This window comes from Panthera onca, chromosome D1, assembly GCF_046562875.1.
Source record: "Panthera onca isolate mPanOnc1 chromosome D1, mPanOnc1 haplotype 2, whole genome shotgun sequence".
NCBI lineage: Eukaryota > Metazoa > Chordata > Mammalia > Carnivora > Felidae > Panthera > Panthera onca.
In genome coordinates, this window is record NC_138348.1 from 107,930,094 (window position 1) to 107,950,218 (window position 20,125).

The 20,125-nt window shown below is 39.1% G+C and overlaps 2 protein-coding genes across 3 annotated transcripts in view; one reads left to right on the forward strand and one right to left on the reverse strand.

Moving 5' to 3' along the window:
* DDX10 (DEAD-box helicase 10) overlaps window positions 1–20,125 on the reverse strand; it is a 274,061-nt gene that overhangs the window by 224,758 nt on the left and 29,178 nt on the right. For both annotated transcript variants that reach the window (XM_060604620.3, XM_078432720.2), the window contains exons 8-11: window positions 18,662–18,824; window positions 16,963–17,047; window positions 4,460–4,561; window positions 3,322–3,409 (exon numbers count right to left, since the gene is read on the reverse strand). In XM_060604620.3, coding sequence (XP_060460603.2) covers window positions 3,322–3,409; window positions 4,460–4,561; window positions 16,963–17,047; window positions 18,662–18,824 — 438 coding nt within the window. The remainder of the gene's footprint in view (window positions 1–3,321; window positions 3,410–4,459; window positions 4,562–16,962; window positions 17,048–18,661; window positions 18,825–20,125) is intronic.
* LOC144613028 (large ribosomal subunit protein eL33) lies at window positions 19,541–19,974 on the forward strand. The gene has a single exon (XM_078433929.2). It carries the CDS (start codon window positions 19,609–19,611, stop codon window positions 19,939–19,941), a length of 333 nt encoding a protein of 110 aa, XP_078290055.2. The 5' UTR covers window positions 19,541–19,608; the 3' UTR covers window positions 19,942–19,974.

A 20,125-nucleotide genomic window follows, 5' to 3' on the forward strand; every position in this document is an offset into this window, starting at 1 on the left:
TGAAATATCTTAAAAATAAGTGAGCATATAGGGGCACCTGGGTGGTTCAGTCAGTTGGGCAGATGACTTCGGCTCATGGCTCTGAGCTTGAGCCCCATGTCCGGCTCTATACTGACAGCTCAGAGCCTGGAGCCTGCTTCGGATTCTGTGTCTCACTCTCTCTCTGCACCCCCCTCCCCCCACCCCACCCCCCCCCCCCCGCTCACTCTCTGTCTCTCACTTTCTCTCTTAAAAGTAAACATTAAAATAAAAAATTTTTTAATAAAATAATTGAGCATATCTCCATTCTACATAAAAAAAAAACTACCCTTTTGTAACTGTAATATTAGATAAGACTTTAAATTTGGTTTCATCAAGCCAACTCAACATAGAGCATCACCTTCTCAGAAAGCTATTCTACAAGTTAGTATCAGCCCATTGCAGTATAGTCTAACAGGGGGAAAAAGTAGGATATGTAATGATACAGATGACAATCTGAGCTCCTTATCTTACTAGCTGCTCAAACCTCTTGTGTCTCTGTCAGTTTCCTCATCTATCAGAGATCATAACACCTTCTATTTAAAATGTTATGAGAAATTAACCGAGAAAATGGATCTAGAGTACCAGGGTGTATCTTCTGGAATATAGTAAATACCAATAAATACTAGCTATTAGTAATAATTATTTTAGTTATTGGTTAAAGGTATTTATTTAGTTATTTAGTTAAAGGTATTCTTTATTTATTTATTCTTAGAAAAGAATACCTTTTCTAACATAATAAAATGTTACTGTATTTAAATGAAGCTTAATAAAATCAGGACATGAAGTTTACTCCTAAAGCCTTCCCTTTTACATTATCACTTCAAGTAATTTGTCATCATGAACTTGTGTTATTTTTCTTTGGTGTTTATATAGAAAAAAGGTATCTGTATACCAAGAACTATATAAACCAAAATTTAAACATGATCCTGATCCTTTATCACTCTGTAACACAGTCAGGCAACAAAGATGATGAAACACATCTATGCAAGCGTTTCTTATTTTAAAATTTTTGTAAGTCCATTTAATTCCCATTTCAGTATTTCCTGAACTTCATATTTGTTATAAATTTATACTAATCCTTTCTTCAAACCATTTTCCCTGTCTCCAGAGGCATGAAAAACAATGAATGGCTCCAGTTCAAGGATAATTTTTCCCCTACAATTGTTCACACACACAAAAAAATCACCCCGGTTGCCTATCGTTTTTGTTCTCTCCAGATTATAATCAAAGGCTAGAAAATCACTTCTATGAAACTAGATAGCTTGCTGCTGCTGGCAATACAGTTAGCCATTCTGCTAAACCATGCGTGACACCCAATAAATCACATCATTTATTTCAATGTGCATTCTATAATCTTTGTTCTGGAAGGCTCATTTGTTGTATGCACAAACTAGTGAAACATCCTTCCATTGTTCCTTATTTCCTGATTCATAATTGAATGACCTCTTAGGTATGCAGTAAGTCATGACATCTCAGAATTCATGTATAATAGTTTTAAATGTGCATACTATTTCCAAACTTTCTAAAAGATTTAAACAATGTCTGCTAGATGATATCTGCACACACAAATGTTTGCATACCCAAAAATTAAGGAAAAAAAAAATCTCCCCTATAAAGGTCTTTTTCATTAGATTTCAGGTGAAGTGAGACTAGAGAAATCCAACTTGGCACAGTTCAGTATTTGGTTTTCTTATAATCCTCCTGATGTATCATGGAATTTCTGAAGAAAGTCAAATGTGGATATCAGTCTCAGGTCTGCTACTTAACAGCTTATGTGATCCTGGACAATATTTTTTTTTTAATTTTTTTTTTTACGTTTATTCATTTTTGAAAGACAGAGAACAAGCAGGGGTGGGGCGGAGAGAGGGGGGGACACAGAATCTGAAACAGGCTCCAGGCTCTGAGCTGACAGCACAGAGCCCGACATGGGGCTTGAACTCACGAACCGCGAGATCATGACCTGAGCCGAAGTCGGACGTTCGACCGACTGAGCCACCCAGGCACCCCGATCCTGGACAATTTTTAATTTTCTCCATCTACTATTTACTCCTGTGTAAAGTCACATCAGTATTGCCTCCCTCCTGGGTTGTTGGGAAGATGAAGAAAGAACACGTATCAAACTGCCATGTAACAAAGTCACATCATGACTAAGCACTTGACACAAAGTAAGCATTTAAATTCCAGCTTTCATCACTCATGGTATTTTAAGCAGAGCAAGGCTAACTTGATAAAATATAACAGAAGTTAATTTTTAACCAGAAACGTAAAATCTGCTCTTTAAATAAAACTTCTTTCCCAAGAATATCCAGTTTCAAAACCATAACGTAAAAGCCTTACTACTGACCATTTCTCTGCTCAGGCTCCTTATCCACTTAGGATGCTCTTTCCACATCTCTTATTTCCTTCCTCTCATTTCATCTCTCTGCTGACACAGAATCCAACCTCTGAATCCTGACACTCTTAACTCACTGCTGATATGTTATGGGAGATGCAGAGAGAGAGATAATATGTAGATCCGGTAACCTCCATGTACATAAGAGCGTGGCGAAAAGGATGAGCTTTGTAACAGGGATTCAAATATTTGTCCGTTTAGAGACTAGGAAGCTGTTAGCACAACACAAAATTACTTCCCTTCTTCCTTTTCTAAAGCATCTACTGCTAGGCACTCTAGGAACTGAAAAGTAAGTTTAACTGAAAGTGGTCATTCTTTGTATTTGCTAATCAAGAGGATTTCTAAGTCAAAAAAAAGTAATTTGGGAACATTAAGTCATATTTATAGATTAAAATTTCATTCTTAAAGAGGATTCAGTAAAAGTGCTATGCTTTCTAGAAATTTAAGCTAATATAAGAAATTATAATAAGCTTGCTGAAGAAGCACAAAGCTGACATTTTCCCAGTTCTAAGAAATACATACTTTTTTTTTTTAGTTTTTTAAAAATGTTAATTTATTTATTTTGAGAGAAAAAGAGAGAGTGTGAGCAAGGGAGGGGCAGAGAGAGAGAGAATCCCAAGCAGGCTCCATGCCACCAGCACAGAACCCAATGTGGGGATCAATCCTAAAAACCGTGAAATCACGACCTGAGCCAAAATCAAGAGTTGGACGTTTAACCGACTGAGCCACCCGGACGCTTCGAGGTACAGAGTCTTTTTAAAAGTTAAAGAATGTTCTGGTTATCTGTGAACTGCACCACTTGACTACCTGAAGCATAACCATGAAATGTAAAGTAGTAGAAAATGATGAATTCTAACTTTATTATATGCTCCATTCCAACTAAGGTATCCAATTTACCAACGACTTACCCTTTGAGCTCTTTCTTTTAAATCTTGATCTTGTGCTAAAAATGATTCCAATTTTTTCTGGACGTCTATAAGTTTTTCTGGATTAATTCTTTGTAACAAAAAAATACAGGTTAAACTTAGACATCTCAATTTTAGAAACTGAAAACAGTATATAGCATTTTCCTATCTTCCTCAGTATTTTTAAACCTATAACATTATTTCTCATCTAGGAGCCAGATTAGACTGAAATTCCACTAGACGTAAACCTGATTCTCAGGTATTCTGCATAATGCAGGGGGGGAAAAGATCAAGATCAGAAATCATCTCTAAATGCCCCATGCTAAGTGAAAGATACTAAGGTTAACATTCAATTATCACTGGTTGCTTCTTAGGTCCATAATGTTAGAAAATACTCTAACAGGAGATCGGTCCATGCAATAGAATAAATGAAAGTTAATGTCATTGTTGTAAGTACTTCCATTTTCAGCCAAATATCATAAAGCCAATTTCAAATAATAAGCAAGGAGCCAAAAGATATAAATAATGGTCTCCTTATCTGGAAATCAGGCACAATGTAACAGAATTGCTACTTAACTCCACCAAGGGAAGCTACAGGAAAGAATGAAATTCTTACAAGGGTCTATGTTTCACAAAATAAATCCCACTTTTTTCCCTGATTATAAACCGAACCACTCTGCTCCTCCAAAGCTGGGGTAGTAGTAGATGGGGGTGGACGAGGTGGTTTTTACTTTAATTATAAAATCATATATAGAATTAAAGACACAAAAGGTAGAAAACTTTCACTTAGCCTCAACAATTTCAACTCAGTCGTGTTCCAATCTGCTGACAATCTGAGTATCTTCAATGGACAGCAGAGTCCTCTGAAAAGGACATACAACCCTACAAATTTTATCCAATATGTATAATCTTTTCAACAATCAATGTCTGCTGAAGCTAACAAGTTCTCCATTTCATCTTATTTTCTGCATTAACAGTCTTCCAGAAAACGTGTTTAGAAGAACACTAGCAAACGAAAAAAGTCACAAAGCAGACAGCGGAAGACGAGAGGGAGGAGGGAATGAAGTGTACATAACTCAGCATGATGATTCTGCACCTCCGTTCTCCTAACGGTAACTTCAACACACCCAGCAGTTCTTACCTGATTTCCTTCACAGGCACTTTCTTCTGGAGAAGCTGCTGCACCATCCCTTTTTCTTCGGAAGGAAGTAAAATTAATAAAGCTTCACCATCCTCTTTGTACCTAAACAAACAAATAATCTCTTCCACATCAGTGCAATCTGCATTTTACATTTCAACAGTCTGACAAACAGGTAACAAAGAAGCAAGTTCACCTAATTAGTAAATATTAGGAATGCCATTTTGTTCACTTCTGTGACGACAGACAAGTAGGGCTCTGAGCATCTTTTTCAACATTCCACTACTAGTTACAATTCCAAGTGACTTTTAGGCTATACCAAGGTAGGAGAGCCAGATCCTAAGAAACAAATCAATTAAAAGGAATTTCTTAAATAGTTCTCTGTAGCAATTTCTCATTTAAGCCACGAGAGTATTAGGTTACAATTAGTCATGTAAGAACATGGCACCCACTGTATTAAGGAATCAAATCATCTTTCTGGGGATTTTATACCTTGGGAATAGCACTGTTTTCAGAAAACAGTGCTATAGTTTTAAGAAATGGATCTCTGCTCAAGTGAAAAGCTATCCTCCAATCCATTCTCTTCCTTCACCTAGTAAAGTTCTTATTTCATGCTGTACCACCAGAAATTTCAACGTAACTGGGCCACAATGCCCCCACAGCTACTAAACCTCTTGTGCTACTTGCATACAGACTCCCCTGTAACTCAGGGTCAGCCACTACGTGCAAGCAGTAAGACAAAACAGAACTGGATATTCGTAGAATGTTTTTTAAAGACACAAAATGAAAAATATTCTCATCAAAGTACTCTATTCAAGGTTCATGCTATCAAATGTGAGGAGCAACTTTTTTTTTTTTTTTCAATATATGAAATTTATTGTCAAATTGGTTTCCATACAACACCCAGTGCTCATCCCAAAAGGTGCCCTCCTCAATACCCATCCCCTACCCTCCCCTCCCTCCCACCCCCCATCAACCCTCAGTTTGTTCTCAGTTTTTAAGAGTCTCTTATGCTTTGGCTCTCTCCCACTCTAACCTCTTTTTTTTTTTTTTTTTCCTCCTTCCCCTCCCCCATGGGTTTCTGTTAAGTTTCTCAGGATCCACATAAGAGTGAAACCATATGGTATCTGTCTTTCTCTGTATGGCTTATTTCACTTAGCATCACACTCTCCAGTTCCATCCGCGTTGCTACAAAGGGCCATATTTCATTCTTTGTCATTGACACGTAGTATTCCATTGTGTATATAAACCACAATTTCTTTATCCATTCATCAGTTGATGGACATTTAGGCTCTTTCCATAATTTGGCTATTGTTGAGAGTGCTGCTATAAACACTGGGGTACAAGTGCCCCTATGCATCAGCACTCCTGTATCCCTTGGGGAAATTCCTAGCAGTGCTATTGCTGGGTCATAGGGTAGGTCTATTTTTAATTTTCTGAGGAACCTCCACACTGCTTTCCAGAGTGGCTGCACCAATTTGCATTCCCACCAACAGTGCAAGAGGGTTCCCGTTTCTCCACATCCTCGAGGAGCAACTTTTTATAGTTAAAACCAAATAAATTATTTAGTGAGAAACCTTGTGCCAGGCCTAAACTGTGAAGAACACAAAAAAAAGAAGAGTATTTCTGTCTTCAGTGGTCAAACAATCTAGCTGACTAGAAAACACAAACACACACAAAATCAAGACAACATCCCCAAGATGGTAACATCACTAAATGTCAAAGGACGACCAGGGGCAATAAATGGCAAAAACTCAGAAGAGGAAAAAGACCACTCAGAGTGGGTCAGGGCCAGGTAGAATTTGAGGAGGACCTTGAAGGTGAACAGAAAGGGAAAAGATAGGGTCTTCCAAAGCGGGAGAATGGCATGAACTAAGGAGTGGAAACCAGAAAACATAGGGCAAACTTAGCTAACTTAAGATAGGAGAAACCCAACCGAACCAGGGTAACCAAGTGGACAGCAGGGAGGATTGCCAGATGGGTACATCAGAGTCTGGTTCTGGAGAACTCTGGATGGCTGTGTATAGAGAGACAGAATACCACTGTACACAATTTTATCAATGAACACTGGAGGGGAAAACTGTGTTGACTTATTGTATGTACGATAAACATGGAAGGGCAATTTCACATCATGCTGATTTTAAAACTCTACTCCAACAAGCAAGGTGAAATTCCAGGGTAATATCTTTATAGAAATATCTACATATATGTATACACCTTTATGAGTACACACACACAGAAAAGTAGGAAATAAAACATATCCAAAGTGCTAAAATTTATCTTTAACTCATATATGAAAAAAAAAAATTTAAGGGGCCACTAAATGCCAGGCACCAAAACTGACATAGTTGTGGCTGTTACAGAGCTTACAGACTATTAGGGACAGATACCAAAACATCAAATAACAATAAAGTGGTAGGAGTGTTAGTAGGTGTGCAGGAAGCTATAAAACCGTAACAGAGAACTCCACTGAATGCTGTCTAGGTGTCAAGAAAACTGCCCTGGGCAAATGGCTTCTAAGAGCAGAGATCTAAAAAATTAGCAATTAGTCAAACATTAGGGGAGAATCCAGTTTTCCAGGGAGAAAAGGCAGCATCTGACGAGAGTCCAGTGGATAGTTTTGTCTTCTTCAGGCTGATTAGCTTTTTCTAGGGTTTCTAATGCATGGGTATTTAACAGGAGATAGAGTAAAGCTTTTACTGTTTCATAAATGAGAAACTAGTACCAAATACCTTCCTCACTGTATTTCAACACCTACTACGATTCAAAATGTTTCAACATCATTTACTATGAAGAAACATGAAAAAGCATTCCCCTAAGCAGTACTGGATTAAACCATCTGTGAAGGCAGGAATCACTACTATATGAAGTATTGAGGCAAAACCCAGAGCAGACAAGGTATCTGAGAGACATCTCAACTTCTGAAGCTCCAAGATCTCACCAACAACAGGTTAAAGGCAAAGGGGACAGATATCGGTTAATAATGACTACCGTGCTGTGCACTATATCAAAATGCCCTCAAGGTAGCCAAACTCTTGAGATGAGGTCAATTATCTTCAGAAGTAAGAAAGCTTATCTCATGTGGCCCAGAGAGGAACAATTAGGAAGAAGGGAGATGGGTATGGGTGGCTTAAAGGGTAATCGATCTCTTTAACATTCTATATCCAAATTCAGAGATGGAGAGAAAAAATAAACATGCCACCAGGCCCACATAATGTCCGCCAGAACAGGGGCAAAGGGGTTAACAGAAATCTCTAAGGTATCAAAACAGCATTCCCTGAAGCCCTTGGATCTTCAGATGGACGAATAAACAAGAATAATAAGCCTAATCATTATACCTATCTTGTCTACCCATTCAGGTACCCAAGAATAATCTGGAAGAATAGATCAGGATTCAAGTCACACATGGGCCATATCCAAACCTTTTACAACTATAGCCAACAGACACATAGATCTGCACAAGGTTAAGACAGAGTACAACACTGGAATTTAGAAGAACAAAATTCCCAAAGGAAAATGGAAAAAAAATGTCCAAAGTCGAACCCCGTAAGGCAAGCCATCTACAGAAAAGATCGTAACTGGCCACTTTACCTATTGAACATCACACACATCTTTTCCCTAAAACAACATACAGAAAGCACAAATTATCTCCTACACACCAACACCCAAGAATTTCCAGTAAGCTTTCATTTTAAAAATAAATACACATTTGAAAAGAAGGCAGAAGCACATTTTTTTTTCTTTCAAATGCTTACAAGGATAGTCTATTTACCCATGAGCTAGCTTTTTATATTTCAAAAGCAATATCCAAGGACTGAGGCTTAGTATATATATAAAGAGAAATAAATGTTCTTCACAAGATCTACATTTTGGAATTCCATAATACACAGGTTATTATAAGAAACATTGTAGGCACCAAATAAAAGCCCTGCAACTGAAACACAACAACAACAAAAATCTCATTTTCACCATCTGTAGTAGTACGTTACATTTACGTAGCCCTTTAGAATTTAGGAAGAACTTCATTTTACATTAATTTGCCAATCTTTTTTACACAAGCAATTGGTAGAGAAGGCAAATTTCTGGGAAGACCAAGAAATTATCCAAAAACACCCACAAAAAAACAGAAATACAAAACAAAAACAAAAATCTCCAGCTAATCATTGCGTATCAGAGGCTTTAAACTTGCAGTTCATTACCTCTATCAGCTATACAGACCCCTAATAGGCTGATCACGATTGTCTGCCTTCACATGCTACATACAGCTCACTGGCATTTCTAGCTCAACGTGAGAGACCCAGACCACTGACTTCTGGGTCCCACTGGTAATTTTAACCTCAAAACAAACTCTGACTAAAGGAAGGAGGAAAAGCCCTGCTGTTCTGGCACTAATTTGCGTTCCACCCAGTAACCACTAGTCCTCAGCTATTCCAATGCCTTCTCCCCAACACGTAAACCCCATTCTAGCTAACACTTTAAGTGTCCCTTAAATTTTGCCCATTCAGCAAGATCTGCCAGGGCTCACAACTGCCTGGCCATTCTCAGTTCTCCCGGTCTGGTTCTCCAAGTTACAGAGCAGGGTGTAAGAGATTCTATTTAGAATTCCCTTTTTGTAATTTTAAAAATATATATACAACATACATGAAAATTTCTCTAGGTGGTATGATGTAGCTGGTAGGTTCTGCCAATGTCTAGAATCTATATAGTGAGGGGCGCCTGGGTGGCTCAGTCAGTTAAGCGTCCAACTGTGGCTCAGGTCAGAGCCCTACATCAGGATTTATGCTGACAGCTCAGAGCCTTGAACCTGCTTCAGATTCTGTGTCTCCCTCTCTCTCTGCCCCTCCCACTCTCTTCCTCTCTCTCTCAAAATAAAACATTAAAAAAGATAGAATCTATATAGTGAATAAGTACTATTTTTATAACAAAACACAAGTCCTTATGAAGTAAAAAATGAAAACATATGTGCTTTTAAAATCTACATCTTTGTGTCATTCTTACTTCATTTAACACATCTTAGTACTATTAATATTAGGGTACTTCCTTACCTCGATTAGTAAATTTGAGGACATATATGAATGCATGTTCCATACCTACCATACACTTGTACCTAAAAGCTGCTCACCAAATATCTGATGAGTAAACAGATGCAAAAAGCCACCAGAAATTGTGTAAGCAGATAGAACACTGGATTTGGAGTCTAAAGAACTGAATTCAAGCCCTAGCTGTACTATTCATTAGTTTTATAACCCTGGATAATGAGTCATTTTATCACCATATATTACATTCTTATTTATAAATTATATACTTTTTTAAAAAATTTGTTAAATGTTTATTTTTGAGAGGGAGAGAGAGAAAGACAGTGTGCACGGCATGGAGGGGGCAGACAGAAGATCCAAAGTGGGCTCTGCACTGACAGCGGAGAGCCTGAAGCAGGGCTCAAACTCACGAACCGCAAGATCATGACCTGAGCCAGAGTCAGACACTTAACCACCTGAGCCACTTAGATGATGAATGAGATGATTCAGGTTCCTTCAGAACCTAAAGTTCTATACCTGTGATTCTTAACATACTATCCTTTGTTCACAAAAGAAGTATCATCAAGAGAGAGAGAAAGAGAGACAACTGTTGGCCACACTCTGCTATTCCACAGCCCTTCTTTTCCCTCCTCCCTGTATCTCCTTCTGTCCTCCTACACCTTAGCCTCATCAGTGGCAACCAGCCCCAAGAGCACCTGTCACTGAGGTTCCAAAGGGCATCAGCCCAGCAGATGCATACAGACAGGCCACAGGAATCACACTTAAATGTTCTGTTCCTCCTGCACAGTGTGGTACAGAGGAGAGCTTATTCCAGGAAAAGAGGTATCTCTGACTCACAGAATCCTATCTAAAGACTCTACACTAGATTTAAAAGAGAAAAGGACAGACCAGGAAATATTCTGGGTAAAATAAAGTCATCTGCAGCATAAGATTTTGGAAATACAAACAGGTACACCATAATAGGCTCAACAGTTTGACAAAGTTCATAAAAATTAAAAAAAAAAACCAAGTTGGCTAATATGTGTTGCACAGAAAGCTTCTAGCAAACTGAGTAAGAACAAGGATTTAGAGAGTTCACACAGAAAAGGCAGAAATCATTAGACTCTATCAACTGTGTCCCTAGAACTTAAAAACAAGACTAAGTTTTAATACGTTAAAAACAAGAAGAAAACACATAAAAGTGATACCTAAAAATTATACTACCTGAAATTACTTTCTGGAAACTACTGAAAGAGATGATTAATGCCAGGAGAAGAAACCGAGGCTTAAAGAGATTAAGAACTGATCAAAAGGTACAAAGACAGCAGGTGACAGAGCTAGATCCAAACCTAAATTTCTTGACTTTCCAGGATAGTGTTGATCAACTATGGGATATCTGCCTTTAATAATCCAAATAAAGAAGGAAAGTGCATACATTTTTAGTTGGCCTTCATGATCACAAATGACAGCAAGTCTAAATAAGGATACCTACCCTCCTTCTCCAAGCACCTGGCTTTCTCGCCTTATGGAAACCCTGCCTGGGAGCAGCAGCCACTAGATTTCACTAACTGAAAACATCTGCTTTGGGGCACACTGGCAAGAACAGGAGCTGCGGGGTCAGAGAGACCTGAGGACACACCCCAGTCCTGGTATTTCCCAAGGGATCTTAGACACATTTTACCTCGCAAGCCTGAGAAGTCGTTTCCTGACAAAAAGGCCTCTCCCACCAGGCTGGTATAAAGACTGACTGAGCTCTTCCATCTGTTCACTCAACAGAGACCTGAGAGTTACCAAGTGAACGGTTAGGTCACAACCCGCTCGCTCCCTGTGGGAATGACAGGGAAGGGCACGGAGACTCCTCCGGCTGAAAAAAAGTGACACGGTCAAATCTCCTCATAAACAGACTAACGACAGGCCTCCGGGGAAACAAACACGCCGTGTGCCAGCATGGGAGCCCTCACGCAGGAGGTGCTAAATAACAGATGTACCAGGTTTGTCTGAAGTCTGTGGATTCAAGCGGCAGGTCTCTGCAGTCAGCCATGTGAGTGAGCCTAGCGGTGGCCCAACGGTGAAAGTGATAAACGGCACGCGTGGCTTAGTGACTGCTTAGTGACTGCGAGGTCAGTCTTGGCCAGAGCCTACCCTGAGGTGACGAGAATGGCCCTGTGCAGCTACAGCGGGGTTCCCAGACCTCTTCCTGCCTCGCACATTCCTTGCCATTACCGTCCTTTATCTTTCAAACTGTCAGGAGAGCTTGCTTTCAGGTGTGGTAGGCAGCTCCTAAAACGGCTCCCCAAAATCCGGACCTTCTGGCATCCACAGCCTTGTGGTCCTCCCCACACAGAATCAGGCTGATCTGTACGACCACTAGGATGCTACGGTAAGATGGAGTTTGGGTTCCAAGTTCTAAGTCACAAAAGACACCGCTGCCGCCACCTTACTCCCTCTTACTCTCTCTCGTGCTCTCTCTGAGGAAGCCAACCAACTGCTCTGTTATGAAAAGTCTCAAGAAAAGAAAAAAGGTGTGGAAGGAACTGAGAGGCACCTCTGACCAACAAGCAGACGAACGGGCTTGGAAGGGGATCCAGCCCCAGCGGAGCCTTCAAGGACCACGTGACACCATGACCGCAGACCTGGGCTCCAGACCTGCAAGGATGCGGATGAGAAGTCAGAGAACCCGAACGAGCCACCCCTGCATTTCCGATCCACGGAAACCAGGAGAGAACATCTAGTTCTCGCTTTTAGACACTGAGTTGTGGGATAATCTGTTATACTGCAAGAGATAATTAATTTTAGGGAAGCTCTGATTCATGAGTCTGATTTGAGAAAGTCACTGTGTTATCTCAGCTGTCTACTCTGTGCCAAGGCCTGTTCTAAGCACTCAGGGTATATCAATTAAGAAGACATATTTCCCTAGTCTTTATGGAGCCTACATTCTAGTGAAGAGAAAGAGATTCACTGTAATAAGGAAATGCTCTACTATACATGAAGGTATTAAGTGCTATGGGGAAAAAAGAAAATACAGACTGAGGTTAGGAAGAGTAGTTGGGGCAGGTTAAGAAAGACAGTCATGCAGATACTTGAGGAAAAACCATTCCAGCAAAAGAAACAGTAACGTAAAGGCCTTGGGGGTGGGGGGCTGGGGGAGGTGGGGGGAACATGGTAGGCATAAAGGAGAAACAGTGTGACCAGTGTGAAATATAGGGACAAGCAGGGAATAGAAAGTAAGGTTGGAGGGGACTGAATAATATCAGGTCATTGGCTTTTATTCTGAGTGAACAGGAAGCCCGGAGAGGACTGACATCATCTGACTTGTGTTTAAAAGGATCACTCTGCCTGCTGTGCTGAGAAGCGACAGCAGAAGGGCAAGGGGGAAGGGCCTGGAACTAGCCCACAACTGAGAAGGCTCAGTCCTCTTACCTACCTCTGTAACTATTTTGGCCCTACACTACCCCAGCTCATTGCTTCTTGATACAAAATAAAAAATTGGGGGGCGCCTGGGTGGCTCAGTCGGTTAAGCGGCCGACTTCGGCTCAGGTCATGATCTCGCAGTCCGTGAGTTCGAGCCTCGCATCAGGCTCTGTGCTGACCGCTCAGAGCCTGGAGCCTGTTTCAGATTCTGTGTCTCCCTCTCTCTCTGACCCTCCCCTGTTCATGCTCTGTCTCTCTCTGTCTCAAAAATAAATAAACATTAAAAAAAATTTTTTTTTAAATAAAAAATAAAAAATTGGTTTTTCCCTTTAAAAAAAAAAAAAAAAACTTTAAATTCTAAATAGTAGCAGACCAAGGCAGACGGTCATGTAAAGAAACAAAGCAGCACCAGTACATCCAGAAGAAACAGGCTAAATTTAGGATCTTACCAAGTCTTAGCTTTAAAGAAGCACAAATTTTCACTAGCAAAAGATTCCTCTTATCTCATTCCCAAGATATTCAGAGTAAGCTTCAGTAAATTAATGCTCATGGAAATTGTCTTTTCACTCTTATTATTTCAATTTACAAAACAATTAAGGATACTTTTTAAAAAATCTATTATCTCTTCCATAAAGTACCAGTATTTTCCACAAACCATAAACTCTTCAAAGTTATCACAGCAAAAATTTTAACTACTTTGCATCCTCTTTGCTGCTGTTGATCTACAGGGCAGCCATGAGTGTGCAACGCAAAGAACTGGCCTCTGCTGCCCCCTATTGGAATCTCACACTGCTGTCTAAATCACTCACAAAGTCTGAGAGCTACAAAATGCAGCCAGGCAAGACTCAGCTGGAATATAATTATATATTATATTTTATTATATATTTTATATTATATACATACACACACTCTCTCTGATATATAACTCACCTTTTGTTTTAAAGTAAGCTCTAGTCACAGTGGGGGGTTTGAACTCACAATCTAGAGATCAAGAGTCTCATGCTCTACTGAGCTTACAGGCACCTGGACTCTCACTTTTTATATTTAAACTCCCAAATGTTTACATATGAACAGTTACATATAACTCACATCTTCCATCCACAGACTCCTATCCCCCAAATAAAAACATTCAAAAAAAAAACAAAAAAAGAGGAGTATCCTATGTATACCTACTTACTCTCCATTCCCCAATTTTTTATTTTCAAATGGGCATTTTCCTAAGAAAATGGAAGAGCCTGGTTTTTTGAGTACCCAAAACTGCAAACCCTAAAAACAATCATTTTTAAGTAATGCACCACAGAATACAGCTTGATAAAATTATATTCCTATTCCTTGCCTTCCTGTCTCTAAAGGAGATCATTTTGTTAAAAGAGATGTGGATGGTTAAAGAAAATAGACAAAAATTTTCCCAATACTAAGGATCATGAGAATTTTAAGTGAATAATACATTACAACAAAGTACTTCAAGACAAATGCCTAAATCACTATTTTCACTTAGCTAAAACACTTCGAAAGGAAAAAAAAGATTCCCCAAACCTTAGCTATTCTGCCACAAAGCACTGAATTCATTTTTCCATATTCATATATTATAGCTCACTTCCACAAGTAACCACTATCTGGCAACCCAGTTTTAATTACAGCATAAACACAGGATTTTAATTAGTTTCAAATTCTAATTTAGCCTTTATTCAATTCAATTATTCAGTCTCATGGCCCAAGAAACTTTCTAATTATCTGTAAGCCCATTAATGGCAACTTTTAAACTGCAATTTCATTATTTTTTTATTAAACTGCCCAAGAAAAAATAAGTATTGCGTATCCTAAACATTTCCACTGACTACTCATCTAAAAGAGTCGATTCAAAACATTTTTAATTGGTTATGAGGGATCAAACAGACTTGTATTTTTAAAATTAATGACATTAGAAATTGCATTACAACAGTTTTTCAAATTAGTATTTTCTTTTCAAATACAATCATGATGTTGTTGTAGCTCCTTTTCATCTCCAGTCATTAGGACCAATTTAGTGTTCACCCTGGCATGTTCAGCTACAGAAGATTTTTAACAACCTCTCTGGGAACGAAAAACCCTGAAATATTCCTCTTCGGTGAACTGTTTTCTGATGCAATGAGATGTCCAATCATCTTCATTAAGGAAGAATAATTTTAAAATACTATTTATAAGTGTTCCATAAAGAAATCCGTTTCCCCTATGTCAACACCAAATGGCACAACTAACACTAACACGCCTGTGTGCAAGGCTACATCCCACTTTCTCTAAAATGGAAAATGTGTGCATGGGTACAAGTACAAACTCATACATGCCTCACGTTTACTGAGAAGAGTTAAACAGCAGAGGAATTCTCATTCCGCCAACCACTACTACTTACGACTTCTGAACATCTCGCTATGAAAGATAACCCAAACATGTACCCGACACAAAGATCACTGACACCAGCACCCATCTTCCTATAAAATGGAAAACAAGCCTGTTCATCTACCCAGGTCCTTTTTCCTTAGACCCCATTAGAAACCAAAATGTAACCACTTTACAGGCAAGTTTGTCTAAAAGCACCACAGCACCATATATAGAACCCAGTTCTAACTCCACTGTTTATTCAAATTATATTGTTAACTACAATAAAAAGACTTACTTTTTACCCTGTAGCACAGAAATTCCATTTTAAAAATTTTTATTTTTAATGTTTGTTTATTTTTGAGAGAGAGAGAGACAGAGAGAGAGACAGAGCACAAGCAGGGGAGGGGCAGAGATAGAGGGAGACACAGAATCAGAAGTAGCCTCCAGGCTCCGAGCTGTCAGCACAGAGCCCGACGTGGGGCTCAAATCCACGAGCTGTGAGATCACGACCTGAGCTAAAGTTGGATGCTTAACCAACTGAGCCACCCAGGCACCCCCATAAATTCCATTTTTAAATAGCTTTATCTTTCACTATTGTAATATTCACTCCATGCTGGTCAAAAGAAATGCGTTTGAGTGCATTTTTATTATAGCCCATGTTTAATGGCTATATCTCTTTATTTAAAGATAAATGTGAATCAATCAAAAATGTTTAAACAATCAAACATGTTACAAAAATTTTTTAATGAGTAAAATGAAGGGCTCTACTTCTCAGAAGGACAAGCAGCACCTGCAGAAGGACATGAAAAACCTTTACTTCAGCTAAAACATACAACAAAATCTACCAGATACAGCCAAAAAGAAAAAAAAAACTTCTTTAAAGCCGTCCAAAACTGTGGATTCAAAGAAATTTCAGTGCATGCCAAAGGGATTTACTAGACAAATGAGGGAGAGAGGCCACTTGGGGCTGTTTGCTGAAAGGGACACAGGGCAAGGAGAAGAGGAGGAAAATCACTGCTTAGAAGATGGTCTAAATCTTGGGTCTAAAGATCCTTCCATGGGGCGCCTGGGTGGCTCAGTCAGTTTAAATGTCTGACCTCGGCTCAGGTCATGATCACAGTTCTTGAGTTCAAGCCCTGCGCTGGGCTCTGTGCTGACAGCTAGGAGCCTGGAGTCTGCTTTGGATTCTATGTCTCCCTCTCTCTCTCTGCCCCTCCCCCACTCACACTGTGTCTCTGTCTCTGTCTCTCTCTCTCTCAAAAATAAATAAACATTAAAAAAAATTTTTTTAATAAAAAGCAGAACTGCTGCCCAGATAGACCAAGAGTTGGTGTCTCTTCCATCATCAAGTACCAATGTCTCACCAACAACCACATTATATTCATCCAGTTGTGATAAGGTAATAAATGGTACAAGGTAAATCCAAAGACACAGTCTGTCTGTGGCTAATCATAATCACTTATAACCCTGCTGTGATTATTTGGACTGTTTCCATTTCCTAACCATTACACAGGTCAGTGAGATGAACATCTTTATGTAACTTTACCCATCTCTCTTTTCTTAAATCAGTTTTTAAATGTGGAACATGAGGCAAAAGGAAGAACTCTAAGGTTTTGGTAATTATTAACACATGCTATCCAGAAAGATACTTCACATTTAAAATTCTACCACGAGCAAACATCTCCCAACTGCAAAAGCAAAGAAAAGAGCCAGCACACCTACCTGGCAGTTCTACCTGCTCGGTGAATGTATGTGTTGGCATCCTCTGGACAATCAAACTGAAGAACCCAATTCACAGCTGGGAAATCTGAACAGAAGGAGCATCAAGTTAGGAAACTAGTTGCAAGATCTACCATGCCACACTATTTTTATTTTACATTATCACTTACTAGGACTTTCCATCACATCAAACTGATAGATATCATCTGTGAACTTTATTAAAAATAAAATTAACTACAGGAACCAAGAGATAATAAACAATTCTTCATTGACAGAGTGAACTAAAATCAATGACAGTGTTTGAATACAAAGATTCTTTTCTATCTGAAACAGAAGAGATTGCTTCGTGTCAGACAAATAATAAAATTTTAATAACCTAAAAGAACCCACTTTTCATGGGCTCCTAGTGAACTACAAAACTGGTTTCCCAATTTAAAGGAAGGAAACTTTACTTTTCTTGCTATTCCCATCTCCATTCAAATTAATGATTCTAAGTCCCTTTTCTCACTTCCGACTACAGAAGTTTTCACTCATTTCCAGATATCCTGTTCTCAATTACTTGAAAGAACTACTTTTAGTCATTAGTGGATTTTGCTGTGAGAATTTTAGATCAATTTCCCTAATAGAGATAAGGGCTGATAAGTCAAGGAAGAGGAAGAAAGATCTGGAAAGAAGAGTGTCAGGATGACAAATACGCATGAGGTTTATGGAGCAACCAGCGTGGGTAAGAGCTGGAGATGGAACTTGCAAGAGGGGGAGGGTCTAAGGGAAGAGAGAAATGGACCGGGTTTGAACTGGTAGCAAAGAAGGTATGGGACATCTGCTAGAACATTCGAGAAAACTCATACAGACAATCACAACAGACAATCACACAGCCCAGACAAGGTAAATACAAAAGGATGATTTTACCAAAAGTCATGGTATAACAACAATACAAGCCAGAGAGCTTTAAAAACATGTATACTTGGCTACTGCCTCCAGTCACATGTGAGTGAACATATATAATGTCTGAGATACACTTTCAAATACTCCAAGAAAATCAAGGAGACAGGAAGAAAAAGGGGATCATGGAAAAGATGGTTGTCAAAGCTGGGTAACATACCTGATGGCACCTGAGATCTATTCTTCATGTATGTTTAAAATCTACCACAGTAATTAACATAAAACAAAGCCACTGAACAATTTAAATTACCACCTACTTAATCTCTTGTCATGTGTTCTGATCTCTACTTCCTGTAATTACTTCCATACCCCATCCCACCACCACAAAGCCACCAGCTGTAAAACGGTATCACAGTGGCTTTCTGAAACTTTAAACACATTAAGTATGCTTTTAAAATAAAAACATTTGGTGAAAAAATGGGATTTCAAATTTTCTTGTTAAGTAAGTTGTAATATTTTATCAAGTTTCCAATTTTCAAAGAAACATAGAAAGGTGTCTTTACACCTTTAATCCGCCTTTGATTCTGTGGGCTGCTCAGGATTCTAGGATTATTACCATAAGCAATAAACACAGAAGGTGAAAATACAACCAAAATTTTCACTGATGTATCCTTAATCATATTGGTTACCAATTTACTTATTTTTCTAAGAAAAAAAGGCCCAATTATTTGAGTATAACTATACGGAATCCCCAAATCCATCCATTTATAAGCAAATTCTATATGCCATGACCACAAAATCTTTTCTTCTAAGTTCTCACCCAGCCCCCTGGCTGCAATGTCAGTAGCAAAGAGAACTGCAGCCTTCTTGCGGACGAATTCATTGTAGACCTCCATCCTTCTCATCTGCTGCTGCCGGCCGTGCAGCGCAAGGATAGAGATCCCAGGACGTAGCCGACAGAACACCCGGTACAGATACTGGACCTAGGCAGTAACAGAAAAAGGAGTTTGGTACTTCCAGATAACAGCAGCAGTCAAGCAAACTTGGGAGATTAGCAGCAAACATGCTTTAAGGAGCACAAGTTTCACCAAAGAAAAAATGTAGGGCAGAGAAAGGGAAACACAGTCTGGAGTTGTGGTCTTCGAGCACTTTTTGTTCACATTATTTCCTGTAAGAATTTTTTTTTTAATATGCTGCCCTTAGGGGCGCCTGGGTGGCTCAGTCGGTTAAGCATTCAACCCTTGACTTTGGCTCAGCTCATGATCTCACACTTTGTGAGGTCGAGCCCAGCATGTCACATCGGGCTCTGGACACTGACATCGCGGAGCCTGCTTTGGATTCTGTCTCCCTCTCTCTCTGCCCCTCTCCTGCTCACTATGTCTCTTTCAAAATAAATAAAAATTTTAAAAACTTTGTAAAAAATGCTCCCCTTACATTTCAACTTGACAGCTGACATTTTTTCAAGTGTAATGAGTTGCAAAAAATGTAATTTCTGATATATCGTAAATATGGAGAATTTAAAACAAACCTCTTACACATGTATCCAGTAGATTCTAAGTAGTAGAGCGATCTGATACCTACGATCATTTTTAAAATATGTAAAGATTACGAAGGCCATGCCTGTGTAAAAGAGGGCCCCTCAACTTTGCTGTGACCCTCAAACTGCTATAAAAAAATCAAGTCTTTAAAAAAAAGTGAACACAGCTCTTTCCGCCATCTTGGGACCCGTGGAGGCCTGCTGGGAACAGGACTCCTGAAACGACAAATATGTCTGGAAGGCTGTGGTCCAAAGCCATTTTTGCTGGCTATAAGCAGGGTCTCCGGAACCAGAGGGAGCACACAGCTCTTCTTAAAATTGAAGGTGTTTATGCTCAAGATGAAACTGAATTCTATCTAGGCAAGAGATGTGCTTATGTGTACAAAGCAAAGAACAACACAGTGACTCCTGGTGGCAAACCAAATAAAACTAGAGTAATCTGGGGAAAAGTAACTCGTGCTCATGGAAACAGTGGCATGGTTCGTGCCAAATTCCGAAGCAACCTTCCTGCTAAAGCCATTGGCCACAGAATCCGTGTGATGCTGTACCCCTCAAGGATTTAAACTAACTGAAAAGTAAATAAATAAAGGTGTAGATTGTTAAAAAAAAAAAAAATAAAAAAAAATAAAAATAAAAAAAAATAAAAAAAAGTGAACACAAAATAAAATCCTCAAGAGAAAGAAATTTTGCATTTCTTCTCCTTCTTGAACTTTTATGGCAATTTCCTGACCCCACGGAATTTTATCT

Bases quoted from the DNA above. Each gene is read 5' to 3' on its own strand.
- LOC144613028 (XM_078433929.2), top strand. From the start codon at position 19,609: ATGTCTGGAAGGCTGTGGTCCAAAGCCATTTTTGCTGGCTATAAGCAG.